At 46.1% G+C, this 19,632-nt stretch overlaps 1 protein-coding gene and 1 long non-coding RNA gene across 2 annotated transcripts in view; one reads left to right on the forward strand and one right to left on the reverse strand.

Annotated features, from left to right (window-relative positions):
• Positions 1-1,485: 1,485 nt before the first annotated feature.
• Positions 1,486-3,804, forward strand: LOC139260080 (uncharacterized). Its single transcript, XR_011592717.1, has 2 exons — positions 1,486-1,548; positions 1,995-3,804. It is a non-coding gene; the product is annotated as an uncharacterized lncRNA (long non-coding RNA).
• calb1 (calbindin 1) overlaps positions 3,505-19,632 on the reverse strand; it is a 121,360-nt gene continuing 105,232 nt past the window's right edge. Inside the window, exons 10-11 of the mRNA XM_070876205.1 lie at positions 3,831-3,902; positions 3,505-3,716 (exon numbers count right to left, since the gene is read on the reverse strand). Coding sequence (XP_070732306.1) covers positions 3,603-3,716; positions 3,831-3,902 — 186 coding nt within the window. The 3' untranslated portion in view covers positions 3,505-3,602. The remainder of the gene's footprint in view (positions 3,717-3,830; positions 3,903-19,632) is intronic.

The raw sequence follows: 19,632 nt of genomic DNA on the forward strand, positions 1-19,632 counted from the left end.
CTCTCTGCCAGCCCCACCCCCCCGGTCTCTCTCTGCCCGTCCCGTCACTCTCTGCCCCCCCCCTCCCCCCGTCACTCTTTCCGTCCCTCCCCCCCTCTGTCATCTCCCCGTCCCCCCTCCTAATATGTCATCTCTCCGTACCCCCCCATTAGTCTTCTCCCCCCCCCCCATCAGTCTTCTCCCCCCCCCCATCAGTCTACTCCCCCCCCCCATCAGTCTACTCCCCCCCCCATCAGTCTACTCCCCCCCCCATCAGTCTTCCCCCCCCCCCCATCAGTCTTCCCCCCCCCCCCATCAGTCTTCCCCCCCCCCCATCAGTCTTCCCCCCCCCCATCAGTCTCCTCCCCCCCCCATCAGTCTCCCCCCCCCCGCATCAGTCTCTCCCCCCCCCCATCAGTCTCCCCCCCCCCCCCATCAGTCTTCCCCCCCCCCCATCAGTCTTCCCCCTCATATCAGTCTTCCCCCCTCCCCCATCAGTCTTCCCCCCCTCCCCCATCAGTCTTCCCCCATCAGTCTTCCCCCCTCCCCCATCAGTCTCCCTCCCCCATCAGTCTCCCTCCCCCATCAGTCTCCCTCCCCCATCAGTCTTCCCCCGCCCCTCCCCATCAGTCTTCCCCCCCCCTTCCCCATCAGTCTTCCCCCCCCCCCTCCCCATCAGTCTCTTCCCCCACCCCAGTCTCTCTCGTCCCCCCCGCCCCAGTCTCTCTCATCCCCCCCGCCCCAGTCTCTCTCGTCCCCCCTCACGCCCCCCCCCCACCCCATGTCTCTCTCTCTCTCTCTCTCTCTTCCCTCCCTCCCGGACTTTCTCTCTCCCACACTTTCTCTCGCACCTCCCTCTCTCTCTCAGAAGGCCGCAAAAATGTTTGTGTAGATAACCACTGCAATATTCTAGGCAAACGTCCTGAGATAACTCAAAAACCCCAGTAGCAGGCTTGTGCTCGAGCAGCAGTTCCACGCTCGACAATGTTTTTCGGTCCCGCCTCCGGCTTCCTCATATATCGCACTGTGCTAGCGCGACCAGATCAAGCGCGCAAAGGTGCAGAGTCCATGGAACGCAAGCGCAGAAGGACATAAAAACTGTTCATGGTCATAATCACTCTGAAATAAAATATAAAGTGCCGTAAACTACCAAGTTCTGCCATGTACAATCGATTTGACAACAGTAGTGAATTAGAATAACTTTAGGTTTTTACTTTAATCGGGAATTAAATTATAAAGAATCTTATATTTTTCCACACACAATCTTTTGCTAACTTTCCATGTGTTTACTTTGTTGCCCTGCAAAAAGGTGTACTTAAGTGATGATGCTAGAGGTCTTTAGCAAAAACAATGTTTTGTGCTGTTATATGAACTTGTGCTCACTGACATTCAGCATTATAGCTTCACAAAGTTTTCACACCTTGTGCATGCTGTTTATATTCTGCAGTATAAGAAAGATTTAGTTTTAATGTAATTGAACATTAACTTTGTGGTTGTGCTTTTTAGGTAATAAGATTTGACGGTGGTGAATATGTTTCAATAGCTGGGGAATTTAACAATCTACAGAAGGTAATGTCAGCTTCAGCTACTGTTCCATTCTCTTATGCCTTTTTGCCCTAGCCATAGTTTCTGACTTCCTTACATATACAGGAGGCAGTGCAAAATAATCATAGATATCACAACTGTCGTCAGCTTTTAGGCTGATATAAAAGCTATGCTTTGCAGGGAATTACATTTTTCCGACCTCAAGAATGTGAGGCTCTCCATCAAGTTTTATACCCAAGAACTTGGTATGTGTACACAGATGATTGAGTTCAAAGTTCATGTTCCCGTATTATTGGTTGGTAGTTTAGTAGGAGCTGCTTCATGTTATTATGCACTAGTACAATTATTTGGTTTCTGCAATCATTTTTCAGATATATAAAACTATGTATATAATGCATTTATCTATTTAAATTTTGTTAGATCTTAGATTAACCAAATAATGGTTACACACATTCCTTTTTTTATTCTAGGTTACAAATGAACAATGGGATATGCTAGAGTCTCTGATCAGAAAAACCAAAGGCTCTTAAGTATGACCTAAATCTTGCAAACAATTGAACAGAATTTAAAATAATACAAGTCAAGAGTATTCTGCCAAGTAAATTAGTAACTTTAATTCAAGTAAAATGCCTCTTCATTTTTGTTGATTTATTTTGATTAGATTTTTAAAATAATTATTTTGAAACCTAATGTAAGTTAAAATGTATTTTTATAGGAGCTATATTGCTTAATTTATCACTGTTTGTAGAATCACAGTTTGACAATTGGAATATTATTTTTAAATAAGGAACAACAGTTCTGCTACTTTGCTCATTCCAGCCACAAAGCAGAGTAGGACTGAAATAGCCTGAAAATGTTTCCCAGGCAGCATGTAGTGGAATAGAACAGTCACTATTGTGCCTATCACTATAACTGATACTTGCACAATGTCAACAGAGGTCGGAATTGAAGATGATTCCTTAAATTTGTAAATTAACATTTTTTGCAGAAAAAAGGTTACATGAAAATTATATTAAAACAGTGTGGTGTACAGCTCCTTACAAAAATATATCTAGTAACATTAGTTTGTAAAGTAAATGTTTAAAAACAGGATTATAGGGCCTTGATATTAGATTTGGTGTAATGAATCCTTTATTGACTTGTTTTAATTTTAAAATACCAGATTATGAGTGGATTTAAAGCCACTGGCCTACACCGTGACATTACACTGGTCATGTAAGCAAATAAAAGTCCATTGTAATGCAATCTGTAATCAGTATTAAACGTACATGATAATTGTACTGGTGAATGCCTTTGTGTATGATGATGTATAGCCTTTCGTCAGTTTGCTTATGCTTTCCTATCTGTATTTTCCCCATGGCTCATGCATTTTCTAACACTTTACTCAGTCTCTGCATCCTCTGACTATCCATGATGTTTCCTATATACTTTTATATATCCCAGAAAGATGCAAAGAATGAACAGAACAACATCTAAATAAAAACAACCAGATAAAATAGCATGGGAGAAAAATTAAATGGGCTTTAACTTAATACTCATTAATAAATTAAGTAATTCTAGAAAATCTTCAACATAGCGATTTTACTTGACTTGCATTTTGTTTCCCATCTAATTTAAAGTATTAGATTTTTTTTTTGAAAGTATACCTTGCTCAAAACAGATATGTAATGATTAATGAAAATATTTTATGGGGTTAATTTTAACATCTTTAATTGTAAACTGGAAATTGCACAATGTATCTTTTACATTCAGTGCATTTATTAAACAGTCTTTGCAACAGTTTTGTGAACATTTAATATAAACCCTTCTTTCAGTGCTAGGTAAAATCAGTTGCTTTTAAGCCACATTTCATATAATCAGTTTCAGTAGTATACTTTATTGTATGAATTCTGTAGATACAAAAGCAGTAAATTACAAAGAGTATAGATACAACAGATCAGAAAGAATGTGTTGCACATTCTACTAATTAATCTATCTGCAATCAGTGGACTTTACAGGTAGAAGGAAAGCATATCCTACACCCTTTTAGCACACAGCTATCTTCACACAAATGACAAGCACACGAGAATGCAAGATATTTAAAACTCTTCAGCACAGAGGATTAATGCCAAGTCTTTCCGAAAGAGTTTCCCTCCATCGGACAAAGCCATGATGCTTTTCTTGTATGTTGTAAGATTTTGAATGTCTAGGTCCTGTATTTAAAAAAAATTAAACAATCATGTCATTAACTAAATTCTATGAACAACCTTTTAAAATAAAGCCTTCATTTTGTGTTTAAAATTAGTGACTTTGAAATATGTTACTACCTTTTTGTTCTTTTCGCAGAGATCCTTTAGTAGTGCATCTAATTCATTCTCATCTATGTATCCATTGCCGTCCTAAGCAGAAGAAACAGATGTGAGTTTGAGGCATTTGTATGTTTATTGTAGAATACATATCTTAGTAACAATCCCAATCTATCTGTTCCAGATAATGAATACTCTACAGTGCATATAAGATATGTTTCCAAAATACTAAGTCACTCCGTACTTTGGTAAAAGATTGACAAATCATACCTTGAGAACATAAAACATGCAGAAAAGTGCTGTTCATAATACTGCACAGTAATATCCACATACATCACAATTGAAATAGTTTTTTCTCCAGTGACCCTTTCCCTGCTTCCCCGCTCTTTCCTCATATACTTGCGATTCTTCTTCAAATATTTATCCAATTCCCATTTGAAAGCTACTGAAAATTGAATCTGTATGCACCACCCTATCAGGCAGTGCATTCAAAATGTGAACCACTCGTTGTCATAGAATCATTAAAAATTACAGCACGGAAGGAAGCCATTTCGGCCCATTGTGTCCATGCCCACTATCTAGCTCTTGGTCCGTAGCCCTGTAGGTTACGGCACATTGGGGTCAAGTTTCGGGCCGTGCCTAAAATGGCACAGCCCCGCGAACCACGCCTGATTTCCGCGCTCAAAACCGCGCCGAAAACTTACCTCGGTATTCTCCACTCCCTCAGGTCGATCCAGGCCCTCGGTGCGGCGCAGTGAAGCACGAGCTGTGGGGGGGGCCGGAGCCAGGTCCCTGCGCTGAAAACAGTGCCGGGACCTCTGCAATTGCACGCTACAGTGCGCACGCATGTGCAGTAGCTCCAGGCACCCGAAACTGTGTGGGAGGGGTCCGAAGCATGCTGCCCCAGCCCTAGCCGAATGGGCTCACTGGGGCGGCGAAGATCAGACTGCACCTCCCTCCTCCAGCTCCTGCTCTGGCTGTCGTTCCGGCTCCCACCTGTTCAGCTCATGCTCCCTCTGTCTCTTTCACACATCCCCCCTCACGCATCCCCCCTCTTTCACGCACCCCCCCTCCCCAAAGCTCCCGCTCCGCTCCCACCCCACTAGCTCCCGCTCCGCTGCCATCCGCTCCCCCTGCCCCAGCTCCCGCTCCGCTCCGGCTCTCTCCCCCCCCCCCCCCCCCCACTTCAGGTCCGGTCCGCTCCCTCTTCCTTCGGCGGGGCCCACCCGCCCGGCATCTTGCTGGGGGCGGGCTCTGCCCGAAGTCTTTGGCCCGGCTTCTTCTTGTCGGCCGGACCCGTTCAGCCTCCCCCATTTCGCTCCCTTTCCCTCCCATCTCCTCTCCCTTCCCTCCCTCCCTCCCTCCCTCCCTCCCTCTCCTCTCCCTTCCCTCCCTCTCTCCTCCCCCTCTCCCTCCCCTCATCTCCTCCCCTCTCCCCCCATCCCCTTCCCTCTCCCTCCCCTCCCCTCTCCCTCCTCCCCCCCCCTCCCCTCTCCCCCCCTCCCCTCTCCCCCTCCACCCCCCCTCCCTCCCCCCCTCCCTCCCCTCTCCCCCTCCCCCCCTCACTCCATTTCCTCTCCCACCCTCCCTCCCTCCATCTCCTCTCCCACCCTCCATCTCCTCTCCCACCCTCCCTCCCTCCATCTCCTCTCCCTCCCTCCCTCCATCTCCTCTCCCTCCCTCCCTCCATCCCCTCCCCCTCCATCTCCTCTCCCTCCATCTCCTCTCCCTCTCCTCCCCCTCCATCTCCTCTCCCTCTCCTCCCCCTCCATCTCCTCCCTCCCCCTCCATCTCCTTCCTCCCCCTCCATCACATCCCCCTCCCTTCCTCCATCTCCTCTCTCCCCCTCCCTCCATCTCCATCTCCTCCCTCCACCTCCACCCTCCATCCCCTCCCCGTCAGAAACACATAGACACTGACAGAGAGAGACACACTGGGGGCCCCCGTCCCAGCACACTGTTGGAGGGCTCCTGGTGCTGCAGTCGGGGAGTAGAAACTTAATTTTTTATTTATTGATTTTTTTTTAAATTATTTTTAATTTTTTTAATTTTTTTTTGTTTGATTTATTGGTTGGTTGATTTATTTATCATTTATTATTGCTGATGGCTCTTTATTTGTAAAAGTGATATGTTTCATGTTTGTAAACTTCCCTTCTCCCCCCCCCCCCCATCTCTCTTCCTTACACCTGATTTTCTAAGTGTAGGCAAGATTTTTCTGAGCGTACAAAAATCTACACTTACTCCATTCTAAGTTAGTTTGGAGTAAGTTTTCATTGCCTAAACTTTCAAAACAGGCGTAAGTGGCCGGACACGCCCCCTTTTGAGAAAAAAATCTGTTCCATAATGAAACTGTTCTAACTGACTAGAACTGGAGCAAACTAAATGCCGAGAATTGCAATTTCTAAGATACTTCATTCTAAACCAGTTGCTCCAAAAAAATCGGAGCAACTCAGGCTGAAACTTGACCCCTTAGAGTGCACATCCTAGTACTTAAAGTGGTGAGGGTTTCTGCCTCTACCACCCTTTCAGGCAGTGAGTTCCAGACCTCCACCACTCTGGGTGAAGAAATTTTCCCTCAAATCCCCTCTAAACCTTCTACCAATTACTTTAAATCTATACCCCTTAGTTGTTGACTCTGCTTAAGGGTTGTGTAAAAATGTTTTTCCTCATGTCACCTCTGCCTCTTCATGATTTTAAACACCTCTATCACATTTCCTCTTGGCCTTCTCTGCTCTAAAGAAAGCAACCTCAGCTTCTCCACTTTATCCACATAACTAATCCCTCATCCCTGGAACCATTCTAATAAATCTCCTGTACCCTCTCCAAAGCCTTCATGTCCTTCCCACCCTCTCCAAAGCCATCATGTCCTTCCTAAAGTGTGGTGCCCAGAATTGGCAACAATACTCTGCTGGGGCCAAACTAGTATTTTATATAGATTTAGCATAACGTTCTGGCTTTTGTACTCCATACCTCTATTTATAAAGCCCAGGATCCCATATGCTTTATTAATTGCTTTGTGAACCTGTCCTGCCACCTTCAAATATTTGTGCACAACACCTACAGGTCCCTCTCTTCGTGCACCCCGTTTAAAATTGTACCATTTAGCATGTATTGTCTCTCATTCTGCCTATCAAAATATATGACCACATTTTTCTGCATTGTATGCCCATTCCACCAGCCTGACTATGTTCTCTTGAGGTCTATTACTGTCTACTACAAACTTCCAAGTTTTGTGTCATCTGCAGATTTTGAAATGATGTCCAAGTCATTAATCTATATATAAGTTAACGCACAACTTCATAGAATTTTACAGCACTGATAAAGTACATTTGCACTTGGTTCCAGTCCCCCTCCCTTTTCATCATCCTATATGCATTTTAATTTTTCAAACATATATCCAATCCCCTTTTAAAAACTATTATAGATTCTGTGTCCGCCACTGTTTCTGGTAGAGTATTCCACGTCCTGAAAATGCACAAAACATTTCTTCCAACCTATCCCTTCATTCATTTGGTGGTGATTTTACATTTATGCCTTCTGTTTACTGATTCACCAACCACTGAAAATATTTTTTCCCCTATTTATCTTTTCAATGCCTGCCCTCCTCCGCCCCCAAATTTTGAACACTTCTATCAAATCTTCTAATCTTTCTTTGATCTAGTGTGAAAATCCCTGATTTTAGTCTCTCTTAAAAACAAAAGTCTCTCGACCCTGGTGCTATAGTGAATCTCTTCCTTGGGCATGGCCTTGGCATCATTTCGAAAATAGGGTGCGCAAAACTGGACACATAGAAACATAGAAAATAGATGCAGGAGCAGGCCATTCGACCCTTCGAGCCTGCACCACCATTCAATATGATCATGCAACCTCAGTACCCCACCCCAGCCTTCTCTCCATACCCCCTGATCCCTTTAGCTGTAACGGCCACATCGAACTCCCTTTTGAATATGTCCAATGAACTGAACTCAACAACTTTCTGTGGTAGAGAATTCCACAGGTTCACAACTCTCTGGGTAAAAAAGTTTCTCTTAATCTCGGTCCTATATGGCTTACCCCTTATCTTTAGACTGTGACCCTTGGTTCTGGAGTTTCCCAACATCAGGAACATTCTTCCTGCATCTAACCTGTCCAGTCCCGTCAGAATTTTATATGTTTCTATGAGATCCTCTCTCATTCTTCTAAATTCCAGTGAGTATAAGGCTAGCCGATCCAGTCTTTCCTCATATGTCAGTCCTGCCATCCCGGGAATCAGTCTCGTGAGCCTTCACTGCACTCCCTCAATAGCAAGCACATCCTTCCTCAGATTAGGAGACCAAAACTGCACACAATACTCAAGGTGTGGTCTCACCAAGGCCTGTACAACTGCAGTAAGACCCCTGCTCCTATACTCAAATCACCTTCCTATGAAGGCCAGCATGCCATTTGCCGCCTTTACTGCCTGCTATACCTGCATGCCTACCCTCAATGACTGATGTACCATGGCACCCAGGTCTCGTTGCACCTCCCCTTTTACTAATCTGTCACCATTCAGATAATAATCTGCCGTCCTGTTTTTGCCCACAAAGTGGATAACTTCACATTTATCCACATTATACTGCATCTGCCATGCATTCGCCCATTCACCTAACCTGTCCAAGGCCCCCTGCAGCCTCTTAGCATCCTCCTCGCAGCTCGCACTGCCACCCAGCTTAATGTCATCTGCAAACTTAGAGATATTACATTCAATTCCTTTGTTTACATCATTAATGTATATTGTAAATAGCTGGGATCCCAGCACTGAACCCTGCGGCTCCCCACTAGTCACTGCCTGCCATTCTGAAAAGGACCCGTTTATTCCCACTCATTGCTTCCTGTCTGCCAACCAGTTCTCTATCCACATCAATACATTACCCCCGATACTATGTGCCTTAATTTTGCACACACTTGTGTGAGGCCTTGTCAAAAGCCTTTTGAAAGTCCCAAATACACCACATCCACTGGTTCTCCCTTATCTACTCTACTCGTTACATCCTCAAAAAACTCTAGAAGATTTGTCAAGCATGATTTCCCTTTCATAAATCCATGCTGACTTGGACTGATCCTGTAACTGCTTTCCACTGCACTGCTATTACATGTTTAATAATTGATTCCAGCATTTTCCCCACCACTGATGTCCGGCTAACTGGTCTATAATTCCGTTTTCTCTCTCCCTCCTTTTTTAAAAAGTGGGGTTACATTAGCTACCCTCCAATCCATAGGAAATGAACCTGAGTCCATGGAATGTTGGAAAATGACCATCAATGCATCTACTATTTCTAGGGCCACTTCCTTAAGTACTCTGGGATGCAGACTATCAGGCCCTGGGAATTTATCGGCCTTCAGTCCCTTCAATTTCCCTAACACCATTTCCTGACTAATAAGGATTTCCCTCAGTTCCCCCTTCTCGCTAGACTCTCGGTTCCTTAGTATTTTCGGGAGGTTATTCGTGTCTTCCTTAGTGAAGACAGAACCAAAGTATTTGATCAAATGGTCTGCCATTTCCTTGTTCCGCATTATGAATTCACCTGATTCTGACTGCAAGGGACCTACATTAGTCTTCACTTATCTATAGGGGCATGAAATTGGAGTTCTGGGGTAGTGGGAAAACAGGCGATAACAAAACGGCAGCCTGTTTTACACCTGTCCGAATTTCTTTTCCAATGATTGCAATCTACTTTGGATGAATGGTCATTCTTATCGTGCACCTCACCATCCGGAGGTCAAACCAGCAACGAGCACACGCATTACACAGGTGATCCTAACTCTTAAATATCGCACTGGTGCACAATAACGTTGTGGATTTTGTGGTCAGCCGCAAATGAAAGAGCTAGCCATTTATTACACTTACACTTGCCTACAGACTTTGTGGGATTTTGCACTGGAACTTGCAGTTGTTAGACAGTCAAAACAGCACGGTGCCCTCTGCAGGGGATATGGGACCTGTGAGAACAGGACAAGCAACCATGTGTCTTCTTAACCAATCAGATTGACTAATCCGAACTGAGGCACGCAGGGCGGGATACGTAGGCGGGGGGTGGGTGGGTGGGGGGGGGTTTGGAGTTTCGTACAGGATCCTCGAATGCAACGTGCGTCTTTTGTCCTTCACAAGTTCCCTGCCCCGGAAGTCAGCCTGATTGACAGACTTGGCATCCGGTTAGGGGGGTCAGGACTCCGGAGCAGGCAGGTCTAATCCACGACCTCAAGGGTCCAATCCCAGGGGGTCTAATCCTTGATGACGGGGGTATTTAAATGGGGATTGGGGTCGGGGGGCAGTCTAATGGAGGGAGGGGCGTTGGAGAAACACTCCTGCTTTGCTTGGCCCAGAAGCAGTGCTGTAAAAACACTTACCTTCTTCCCGAAGCTGTCCTTGCCTCCCTTCAGCGGCCAGGTTTCCCAAGGCCTGGGAAATCAAGCTGGCCACTGTTAAACCTGAAAAGCAGGTTAAATCAGAGGCTGCCAGCCTCATTAAAATATTTAAATTGATAGCCTGTCTCCTGGGAGTGGATTGGCTACCGGCCCTTGTCCCTCTTCCGTTGATCCTGGAAGTGGGTGGGTTGGGGTCGGATTTTAACATCTGATCCGACTACAACCCACCCGTCTTTGGGTGTTAAAAATTCACCCCATTGAGTAAACCAGGTAATGTAAGTTAGAATAGTAAACTCAATGTCAACTAATGGACAGAAAAGAAAATAAAGCGAGGGAAAGAAAAATAAAAGGCAGAAAGAAAAAGTAACCTTTTTTAATTTTTAATTTTTTTAAAATCTCCAACAATAATTAAAATCTGAAGGAATGAGGCTCCATACTTGTAAAAGTTATTTTTCACTGCCAGAGAGGTTGTTTGGCAGTATTTAAGACTTATCACACCATTAAAAATTCTCTTCCACTTGAATAAACGAGTGTGTTCAGTGGCTATCTATCATGTAAGTACAGCAACTTCATGCCCTTCCAAGTGTTTCAATGCCAAATCTCTCGGCGAGATACTGTTATAGCGAAGCTTCTAGAGGAGCAGAGCAACTCGGGGACAGCAACTTGCTGATTTACGCGTTTAACTGTGCATTTGCGGATACCGGAATTTGCTGTCTGATTTACTCCTTAATAATGGTGAGTGCTGATAGCCTCATTGACTATGGCCTGGGTTTTGCAGTAAAATTAACAATCAGGTGCCAGTGGCTAGGGCAAGGATGGATCCAGTTGGTCTTGTAGGTGTTGAAACATGGGGCTAGAGTTTTCTCGTTTTTGCATGCTTAATGCGCACTTAATGTCCATTTTACTGCTGAAATGACGTATAACACCCATATATCGCCCATTGAGCTGCTAGATGGAAACTGACAGGCATTTTTAGGAAACTTATTGCCGAGTGTTACACACACGGGGAAAGTAACGGCGGGAAAAAATAATACCGCCCGCCCACTTTTTTGGGCGGAATCATCAGAATGGGCGAAATCAACACCCATAATATCGTCCAGCATTACTTTCCGCACGGAATTAACACTGAGATTCAATAATACCGCCTGCCCATTTTTTTTGTCGTAAAAGCACATTTGGCGAAACTAACGCCTAGGAGATCGCCTACCGTCACTTTCACCACCTCACACACATATCACCCACAATATCGCTCGCCCAAAAGACCGCCCAGAAAACGTGGAACTGTCCTGAACTAAAGTCAGCGGTGTGGTTGCCATTTTTAAAATCACAGTTCACTTCATTCAAAAGGCTACTTCAACTTCAGGAGAGTTTGCATTGAATCTGGAGTTCTTCTCAGGTGAAGTGACCATCTCCACAGACATATTTTCAGACTCTGGACTATTGGCGGTTTACTCTACGTGTATTTTAGTGAGGAAATTATTGCTTTTGATCAATCGCTATTATAGGGAGCTAGGGGCTAAATTAAAAAGTAGGACCTCAAAAGTAGTAATCTCAGGATTGCTACCCGTGCCACGTGCTAGTCAGAGTAGGAAGCGCAGGATAGCTCAGATGAATACGTGGCTTGAGGAGTGGTGCATAAGGGAGGGATTCAAATTCCTGCGACATGGGACCGGTTCTGGGGGAGGTGGGACCAGTACAAACCGGACGGTCTGCACCTGGGCAGGACCGGAACCAATGTCCTCGGGGGAGTGTTTGCTAGTGCTATTGGGGAGGAGTTAAACTAATATGGCAGGGGGATGGGAACCTATGCAGGGAGACAGAGGGATGTAGAATGGGGGCAGAAGCAAAAGATGGAAAGAAGAAAAGTAAAAGTGGAGGGCAGAGAAACCTAAGGCAAAAAGGGCCACATTACACCAAAATCCTAAAGGGGCAAAGTATGTTAGAAAGATAAGCCTGAAGGCTCTGTACCTCAATGCGAGGAGTATTCGGAATAAGGTGGACGAATTAACTGCGCATATAGCAGTTAACGGGTATGATATAATTTGCATCACGGAGACATGGCTCCAGGGTGACCAAGGCTGGGAACTCAACATCCAGGGGTATTCAACATTTAGGAAGGATAGACAGCAAGGAAAAGGAGGTGGAGTGGCATTGCTGGTTAAAGAGGAAATTAATCCAATAGTAAGAAAGGACATTAGCTTGGATGATGTGGAATCAGTATGGGTGGAGCTAAGGAATACCAAGGGGCAGAAAATGCTAGTGGGAGTTGTGTACAGACCAACAAACAGTAGTAGTAAGGTTGGGGTCAACATCAAACAAGAAATTAGGGATGCATGCAATAAAGGTACAGCAGTTATCATAGGTGACTTTAATCTGCATATTGATTGGGCTAACCAAACTGGTAGCAATGCGGTGGAGGAGGATTTCCTGGAGTGTATTAGGGATGGTTTTCTCGACCAGTATGTCGAGGAACCAGCTCGGGAGCTGGCCATCCCAGACTGGGTGATGTGTAATGAGAAAAGACTAATTAGCAATCTTGTTGTGCGAGGCCCCTTGGGGAAGAGTGACCATAACATGGTAGAATTCTTTATTAAGATGGAGCGTGACACAGTTAATTCAGAAACTAGGGTCCTGAACTTAAGAAAAGGTAACTTCGATGGTTTGAGGTATGAATTGGCTAGAATAGACTGGCAAATGATACATAAAGCGTTGGCGGTGGATAGGCAATGGCAAACATTTAAAGATCAGATGGATGAACTTCAGCAATTGTACATCCCTATCTGGAGTAAAAATAAAAGGGGAAGGTGGCTCAACCGTGGCTAACAAGGGAAATTAAGAATAGTGTTAAAGCCAAGGAAGAGGCATATAAATTGGCCAGAAAAAGCAACAAACCTGAGGACTGGGAGAAATTTAGAATTCAGCAGAGGAGGACAAAGGGTTTAATTAAAAGGGGGGAAATAGAGAACGAGAAGAAGCTAGCCGGGAACATAAAAACTGACTGCAAAAGTTTCCATAGATATGTGAAGAGAAAAAGATTAGAAACGTAGGTCCCTTGCAGTCAGATTCAGGTGAATTTATAATGGGGAACAAAGAAATGGCAGACCAATTGAACAAATACTTCTGTCTTCACGAAGGAAGACACAAACAACCTCCCGGAAGTACTAGGGGACTGAGGGTCTAGTAAGAAGGAGGAACTGAAGGATATCCTTATTAGGTGGGAAATTGTGTTAGGGAAATTGATGGGATTGAAGGCCGATAAATCCCCGGGACCTGATAGTCTGCATGCCAGAGTACTTCAGGAAGTGGCCCTAGAAATAGTGGATGCATTAGTGATCATTTTCCAACAGTCTATCGACTCTGGATCAGTTCTTATGAACTGGAGGGTAGCTAATGTAACACCACTTTTTAAAAAGGGAGGGAGAGTGAAAGCCGGTAATTATAGACCGGTTAGCCTGACATCGTAGTGGGGAAAATGTTGGAATCAATTATTAAGGATGAAATAACAACGCATTTGGAAAGCGGTGACAGGATCAGTCCAAGTCAACATGGATTTATGAAGGGGAAATCATGCTTGACAAATCTTCTAGAATTTTTTGAGGATGTAACTAGTAGAGTGGACAAGGGCGAACCAGTGGATGTGTATTTGTACTTTGAAAAGGCTTTTGACAAGGTCCCACACAAGAAATTGGTGTGCAAGATCAAAGCACATGGTATAGGGGGTAATATACTGACGTGGATAGAGAACTGGTTGGCAGACAGGAAGCAGAGAGTCAGAACAAACGGGTCCTTTTCAGAATGACAGGCAGTGACTAGTGGAGTGCCGCAGTGCTCAGTGCTGGGACCCCAGCTCTTTACAATATACATCAATGATTTGGATGAAGGAATTGAGTGTAATATCTCCAATTTTGCAGATGACACTAAACTGGGTGGCGGTGTGAGCTTTGAGGGGGACGCTAGGAAGCTGCAGGTTGACTTGGACAGGTTAGGTGACTGGGCAAATGCATGGCAGATGCAGTATAATGTGGATAAATGTGAGGTTATCCACTTTGGGGGCAAAAACGCGAAGACAGAATATTATCTGAATGGCGGCAGATTAGGAAAAGGAGAATTGCAACGAGACCTGGGTGTCATGGTTCATCAGTCATTTAAAGTTGGCATACAGGCACAGCAGGCGGTGAAGAAGGCAAATGGTATGTTAGCCTTCATAGCTAGGGAAATTGAGTATAGGAGCAGGAAGGTCTTAATGCAGTTGTACAGGGCCTTGGTGAGGCCTCACCTGGAATATTGTGTTCAGTTTTGGTCTCCAAATCTGAGGAAGGACGTTCTTGCTATTGAGGGAGTGCAGCGAAGGTTCACCTGACTGATTCCCGGGATGGCAGGACTGATATGAGGAGAGACTGGATCAACTGGGCCTCTATACATCGGAGTTTAGAAGGATGAGATGGGATCTCATAGAAACATATAAGATTCTGATGGGACGGGACAGGTTAGATGCGGGTAGAATGTTCCTGATGTTGGGGAAGTCCAGAACCAGGGGACACAGTCTTAGGATAGGGGTTGGCCATTTAGGACTGAGATGAGGAGAAACTTCTCCACTCAGAGAGTTGTTAACCTGTGGAATTCCCTGCCACAGAGAGTTGTTGATGTCAGTTCATTTCGATATATTCAAGAGGGAGTTAGATATGGCCCTGATGGCTAAGGGGTTCAAGGGGTATGGAGAGAAAGCAGGAAAGGGGTACTGAGGGAATGATCAGCCATGATCTTATTGAATGGTGGTGCAGGCTCGAAGGCCCAAATGGCCTACTCCTGCACCTATTTTCTATGTTTCTATACTTTCATTACAATGGGGCCAGCCATTTCTCAGCCTGCATCGATTAATACACAGATGGCTCAATGTGTGATGCACATCATTATGTGCCCAATTTAAGACGTGCAGAAATGAGGAGGAGGACCAGACTATACACACACCCTCCACAGGGAAAAGAGGTCTTTACCTCGACGTATCCGACCACACCTGCCTTCGGAGACTGCACTTCCACAAGGTGGTGATCAATTAAATATGTGAGCTCATCAGGACATCATCAGTGTCAGTCGAGGTCAAGGTTACCGCGGCACTGTCTTTCTATGCATCCGGTTCCTTTCTGGCCTTCGCGGTTGAGATTTGCCCTCTGGCTCACTATGCCACCCATTGCTGCAGACGGCATGTCATGGAGGCCCTGCACGCGAGATGGATGGACTTTATCAGCTGCCCCATGACCACGGAGGCTTAGACTGACAGACTGGAGCATTCTACTGCATTGCTACATTTCCCAGAGTGCACTCACATCACCATGCAGCCACTTTCTCGGAGCATTTTTGTAACAGAAAAGCATTTCACTCCCTGAAGGCCCAACTAGTTGTCGACCACAACCAGATTATAATGGCAGTGAATGCCAAATGTCCGGGCACCTTCGATGAGGCTCACATCCTGCGTGAGAGCGCTGCCTCTGACATCTTTAAGAGTCAGTCACAAGGACAATGCTGGATGCTTGCTGATAACCGATATAGCCTAGCCACCTGGCTGATGACCCCCTCCGTGACACCCACACCGAGATGCGATACAACCAGAGACACACGCAATGTGGTCCAGAAAACAATAACTGTGCTTAAGCAATGCTTCAGATGTCTGGACTACTCAGGAGGGGAGCTACAATACAACCCTGAGCAAGTAGGTAAATTTGTGGTCGTGTGCTCCATACTGCACAATTTGGCTATCGGGAGGAGCCAAGAATTGTCAGAAAGGACTGATGCTCCACCTCAGTAGAGAGGGGAAGAGGACGACGAGAGACTGGACGCTGACCTAGGGCTAGACAATCAGGCTGGCTATGCAACCATGCCCACGACCCCCTCCAGACCACAGGAAAGGGCCCGTGGTGGCTGCATAGTTGCAAGACTCTTACGTGAAGAGTTGATATCTAAACGATTTGCCTGAAAGAACGTTGATGTGAGTGACAACGATGACACACTGTGCGTGCAGCTCAGACATCAATGGTGCCCATCAACTTGGTGCTAGTTGAAGTTTACGTTGATTGAAGTTAACTTTTATGTTGAAGAAGCACCAGTGTGTAATGGTCCAGCTATCTGAGACAATGCGCAGCAAGGTTATGTTCAATTAAAAAAAATTATACCAACATTGGTCTGAATTTATAATTATAATAGGCAAAAACACCCAACCGCCGTCCACATCCCACTTTTTCCACTATTGACATCAATCAAATGTTCAACACGTCCAGCAACACAAATACAAATGCAAAGCAGGAGGATGGTCCCCTCCCTCCATACATTACAACAAATTGCATACACCCAGATGGTGATATAACACAACCATCACCTGCAGACATGCACCTCACTTTCTTTCCCTTCTCCCCACCTCTACCCCTTCTCCCCACCTCTACCCCTTCCCCTCCTCACTCCATAGCGACTGGCCGAGGAGCTCCTCAGGCGTTGCCTCAATGGGGGGGATGAAGGCAGAGGAGGTGGTTGTACGGGAGCGGGGGTTGCCGAGGGGGCAACATTGATGCAGAAGCAGGATCTTGGGCCTTGCTCTCATCCGTCGGTTGCAGTGGTGGTGCGGAACCTAGGGGTGGAGTGCCGCGCTCTGAGACCATTGGGAGGCCTGTGCCAGCAGTGTTCCTGGCTATCACATCCAGGGCCTCCGGCACCCACGGAATGTACTCGGTCATGGTGGCCAGCTGTTGGGATATGCCCCCCAATGCCTCGATGAGCTGGTCACCAATGTCTACAGTCCTAGACAACTGTACCGTCTCTCCGCTCTCATGTGGCACTTGTGGACCAGACCTGCTGCATCCACGAGGCCTTCACGGGGTGGGCGCCATCCTGGGGACAAATGGGGTGACCTGTGGCGAGGTGCTTGGGGTCGGTACCTCCAGAGTGGAGGTGGGAATGATCAGAGGAGCACTAGATGGCCTTGGGGTGGAATGGCTTTTGGAGCGTGGCGATGCAGGTTCCTCGAAGTCTGCGCTCTCATCCGTAGAGAACAGACCCAGCGGATTGACGGGCAAGAATCGGAGCTCCTCAGCACCAGATGTAGGATCGTCCAGAGAGTCTGGCTCCCCGCCCCCACCTTCTGGCCTCTGTGGTCGCTGCTGGCTGAGCTGCAAAACACACACGAGGTTATTAGAGGAGAAGGGGGTCACAAGGTGAGTCCAGCGCTACACACAGCATATGCACGACAAAAGCACCACCGCTATCAAAATCATCACAGACATCACATTTCATGGCGATCAACACATTCGCATTGCCATGATTTTCATTAGGACAGCATTATTTCTAGGACAATTTTAGAAATCATCTATCATGTATGATTGTTTGGATATGAGTGGGTGTGGCATCTATAGACTTTACATGACGCAATGGTGTGAGCTTTACTCACGTGGCATCACTTCAGGGTTTGCAGATACTTCGGTGGCTGTCCGGGTGTGCTTCCCCACGTGTGCGAGCACTCACTCTCACCGTTTTAGTGATGTCACTGGGGACTGGTGGCCCCCTCCCCCAACCCACCTGTTCGCCTCTGCACGGACCTCATCGTCGATAGCTTCTTCTGTAAAAGGTGACAGGACGACATGGCATGAGATCATTGTGTGATATCATTGCTAGGTACTGTCACAGAGACTGATACAACACATAACCGACAAATGTAATCATGATTATTATGATAATTATCATTCTTCACCTAAAGACGTACACCATGACTGCAGGCTTTGAATAAAACATTCCCGGTAAAAGTGAAAGACCTCACATCTGCTGATAGTCACTCATGACTGTTACAAATCAAATTATATAAATACATAAGTACATGTAAATAAATGTAATACTTACTCTTGTGGATCCCACAAGGTCATTCCATCGTTTGCGGCATTGGTTGCCCTCACGCACCTCTTTGGTCGCTGACGAGACCACCTCTGCTATCTCGGCCCATATCTTCTGGTAGATCTTTGGGGTGGGCTTCCCACACCCTCCCTGTGTCAAATCACCCCAGTGTAACTCACCCTTCTACAGGAGGGAAGCATTTGCCTCATCCGAGAACCTCCTCGTTCTTTTGCGCCCTCCAATGTGCTCCTCTCCCACCTCACTGCTCTCTCCAGTATCAGTCTCCACAGCGTGCTGCGATACGTCCTCCTCTCCCTCCATTATAGGCCAAATTCGGGCAAATATTTTGCTGGTAACAGCTAATTTTTGTTTCCCTATTTGCTCTAAAGTCTCCCTTCTTCCTCCTAAAGCAGCCACACCACACCCACACACACCTTCAGTCCCTCTCAGCTCCCTCTCTCTCTGTCTCCTCTTCTGCGCATGTCATGGAGCTGCGGGTGGATTCACTCTGGAGCATCCACGATGCTGAGAATCACGTGAATAGCACGTTTAGTGAGTTGGACACACCGCAGGTAAAGGGTACACAGCCAGATAGGGAATGGGTGACCAAAAGAAAGAGCAGTGCAAGGAAGGTAGTGCAGGGGTCCCCTGCGTTCATCCCCCTGCAAAGCAGATACACCGTTTTGGGTACTGTTGGGGAGGATGACTCATCAGGGGAAGGCAGCAGCAGCCAAGTTCATGACACTGTGGGTGGCTCTGCTGCACAGGAGGCAGGAAGAAGAGTGGGAGAGCAATAGTGATAGGGGATTCAATTGTAAGGGGAATAGATAGGTGTTTCTACGGCCGCAACCGAGACTCCAGGATAGTATGTTGCCTCCCTGGTGCAAGGGTCAAGGATGTCTCGGAGCGGGTGCAGGACATTCTGAAAAGGGAGGGTGAACAGCCATTTGTCGTGCTGCAGATAGGTAACAATGACATAGGTAAAAAAACGAGATGAGGTCCTACGAGGCGAATTTAGGGAGCTAGGAGCTAAATTAAAAAGTAGGACCTCAAAAGTAGTAATCTCAGGATTGCTACCAGTGCCACGTGCTAGTCAGAGTAGGAATCACAGGATAGCTCAGATAAATACGTGGCTTGAGGAGTGGTGCAGAAGGGAGGGATTCAAATTCCTGGGACATTGGAACCGGTTCTGGGGGAGGTGAGACCAGTACAAACCGGGCGGTCTGCACCTGGGCAGGACCGGAACCAATATTCTAGGGGGAGTGTTTGCTAGTGCTGTTGGGGAGGAGTTAAACTAATATGGCAGGGGGATGGGAACCTATGCAGGAAGACAGGGAAATAAAAAGGAGGCAGAAGCAAAATATAGAAAGGAGAATAGTAAAAGTGGAGGGCAGAGAAACCCAAGGCAAAAGACAAAAAGGGCCACATTACAGCCAAATTCTAAAGAGGCAAAGTGCTAAATAAACAAGCCTGAAGGTTCTGTGCCTCAATGCGAGGAATATTCTGAATAAGATGGATGAATTAACTGCGCAGATAGCAGTTAATGGATACGATCTGATTGGCATCACGGA

This window comes from Pristiophorus japonicus, chromosome 1 (assembly GCF_044704955.1).
Source record: "Pristiophorus japonicus isolate sPriJap1 chromosome 1, sPriJap1.hap1, whole genome shotgun sequence".
Taxonomy (NCBI): Eukaryota; Metazoa; Chordata; class Chondrichthyes; family Pristiophoridae; genus Pristiophorus; species Pristiophorus japonicus.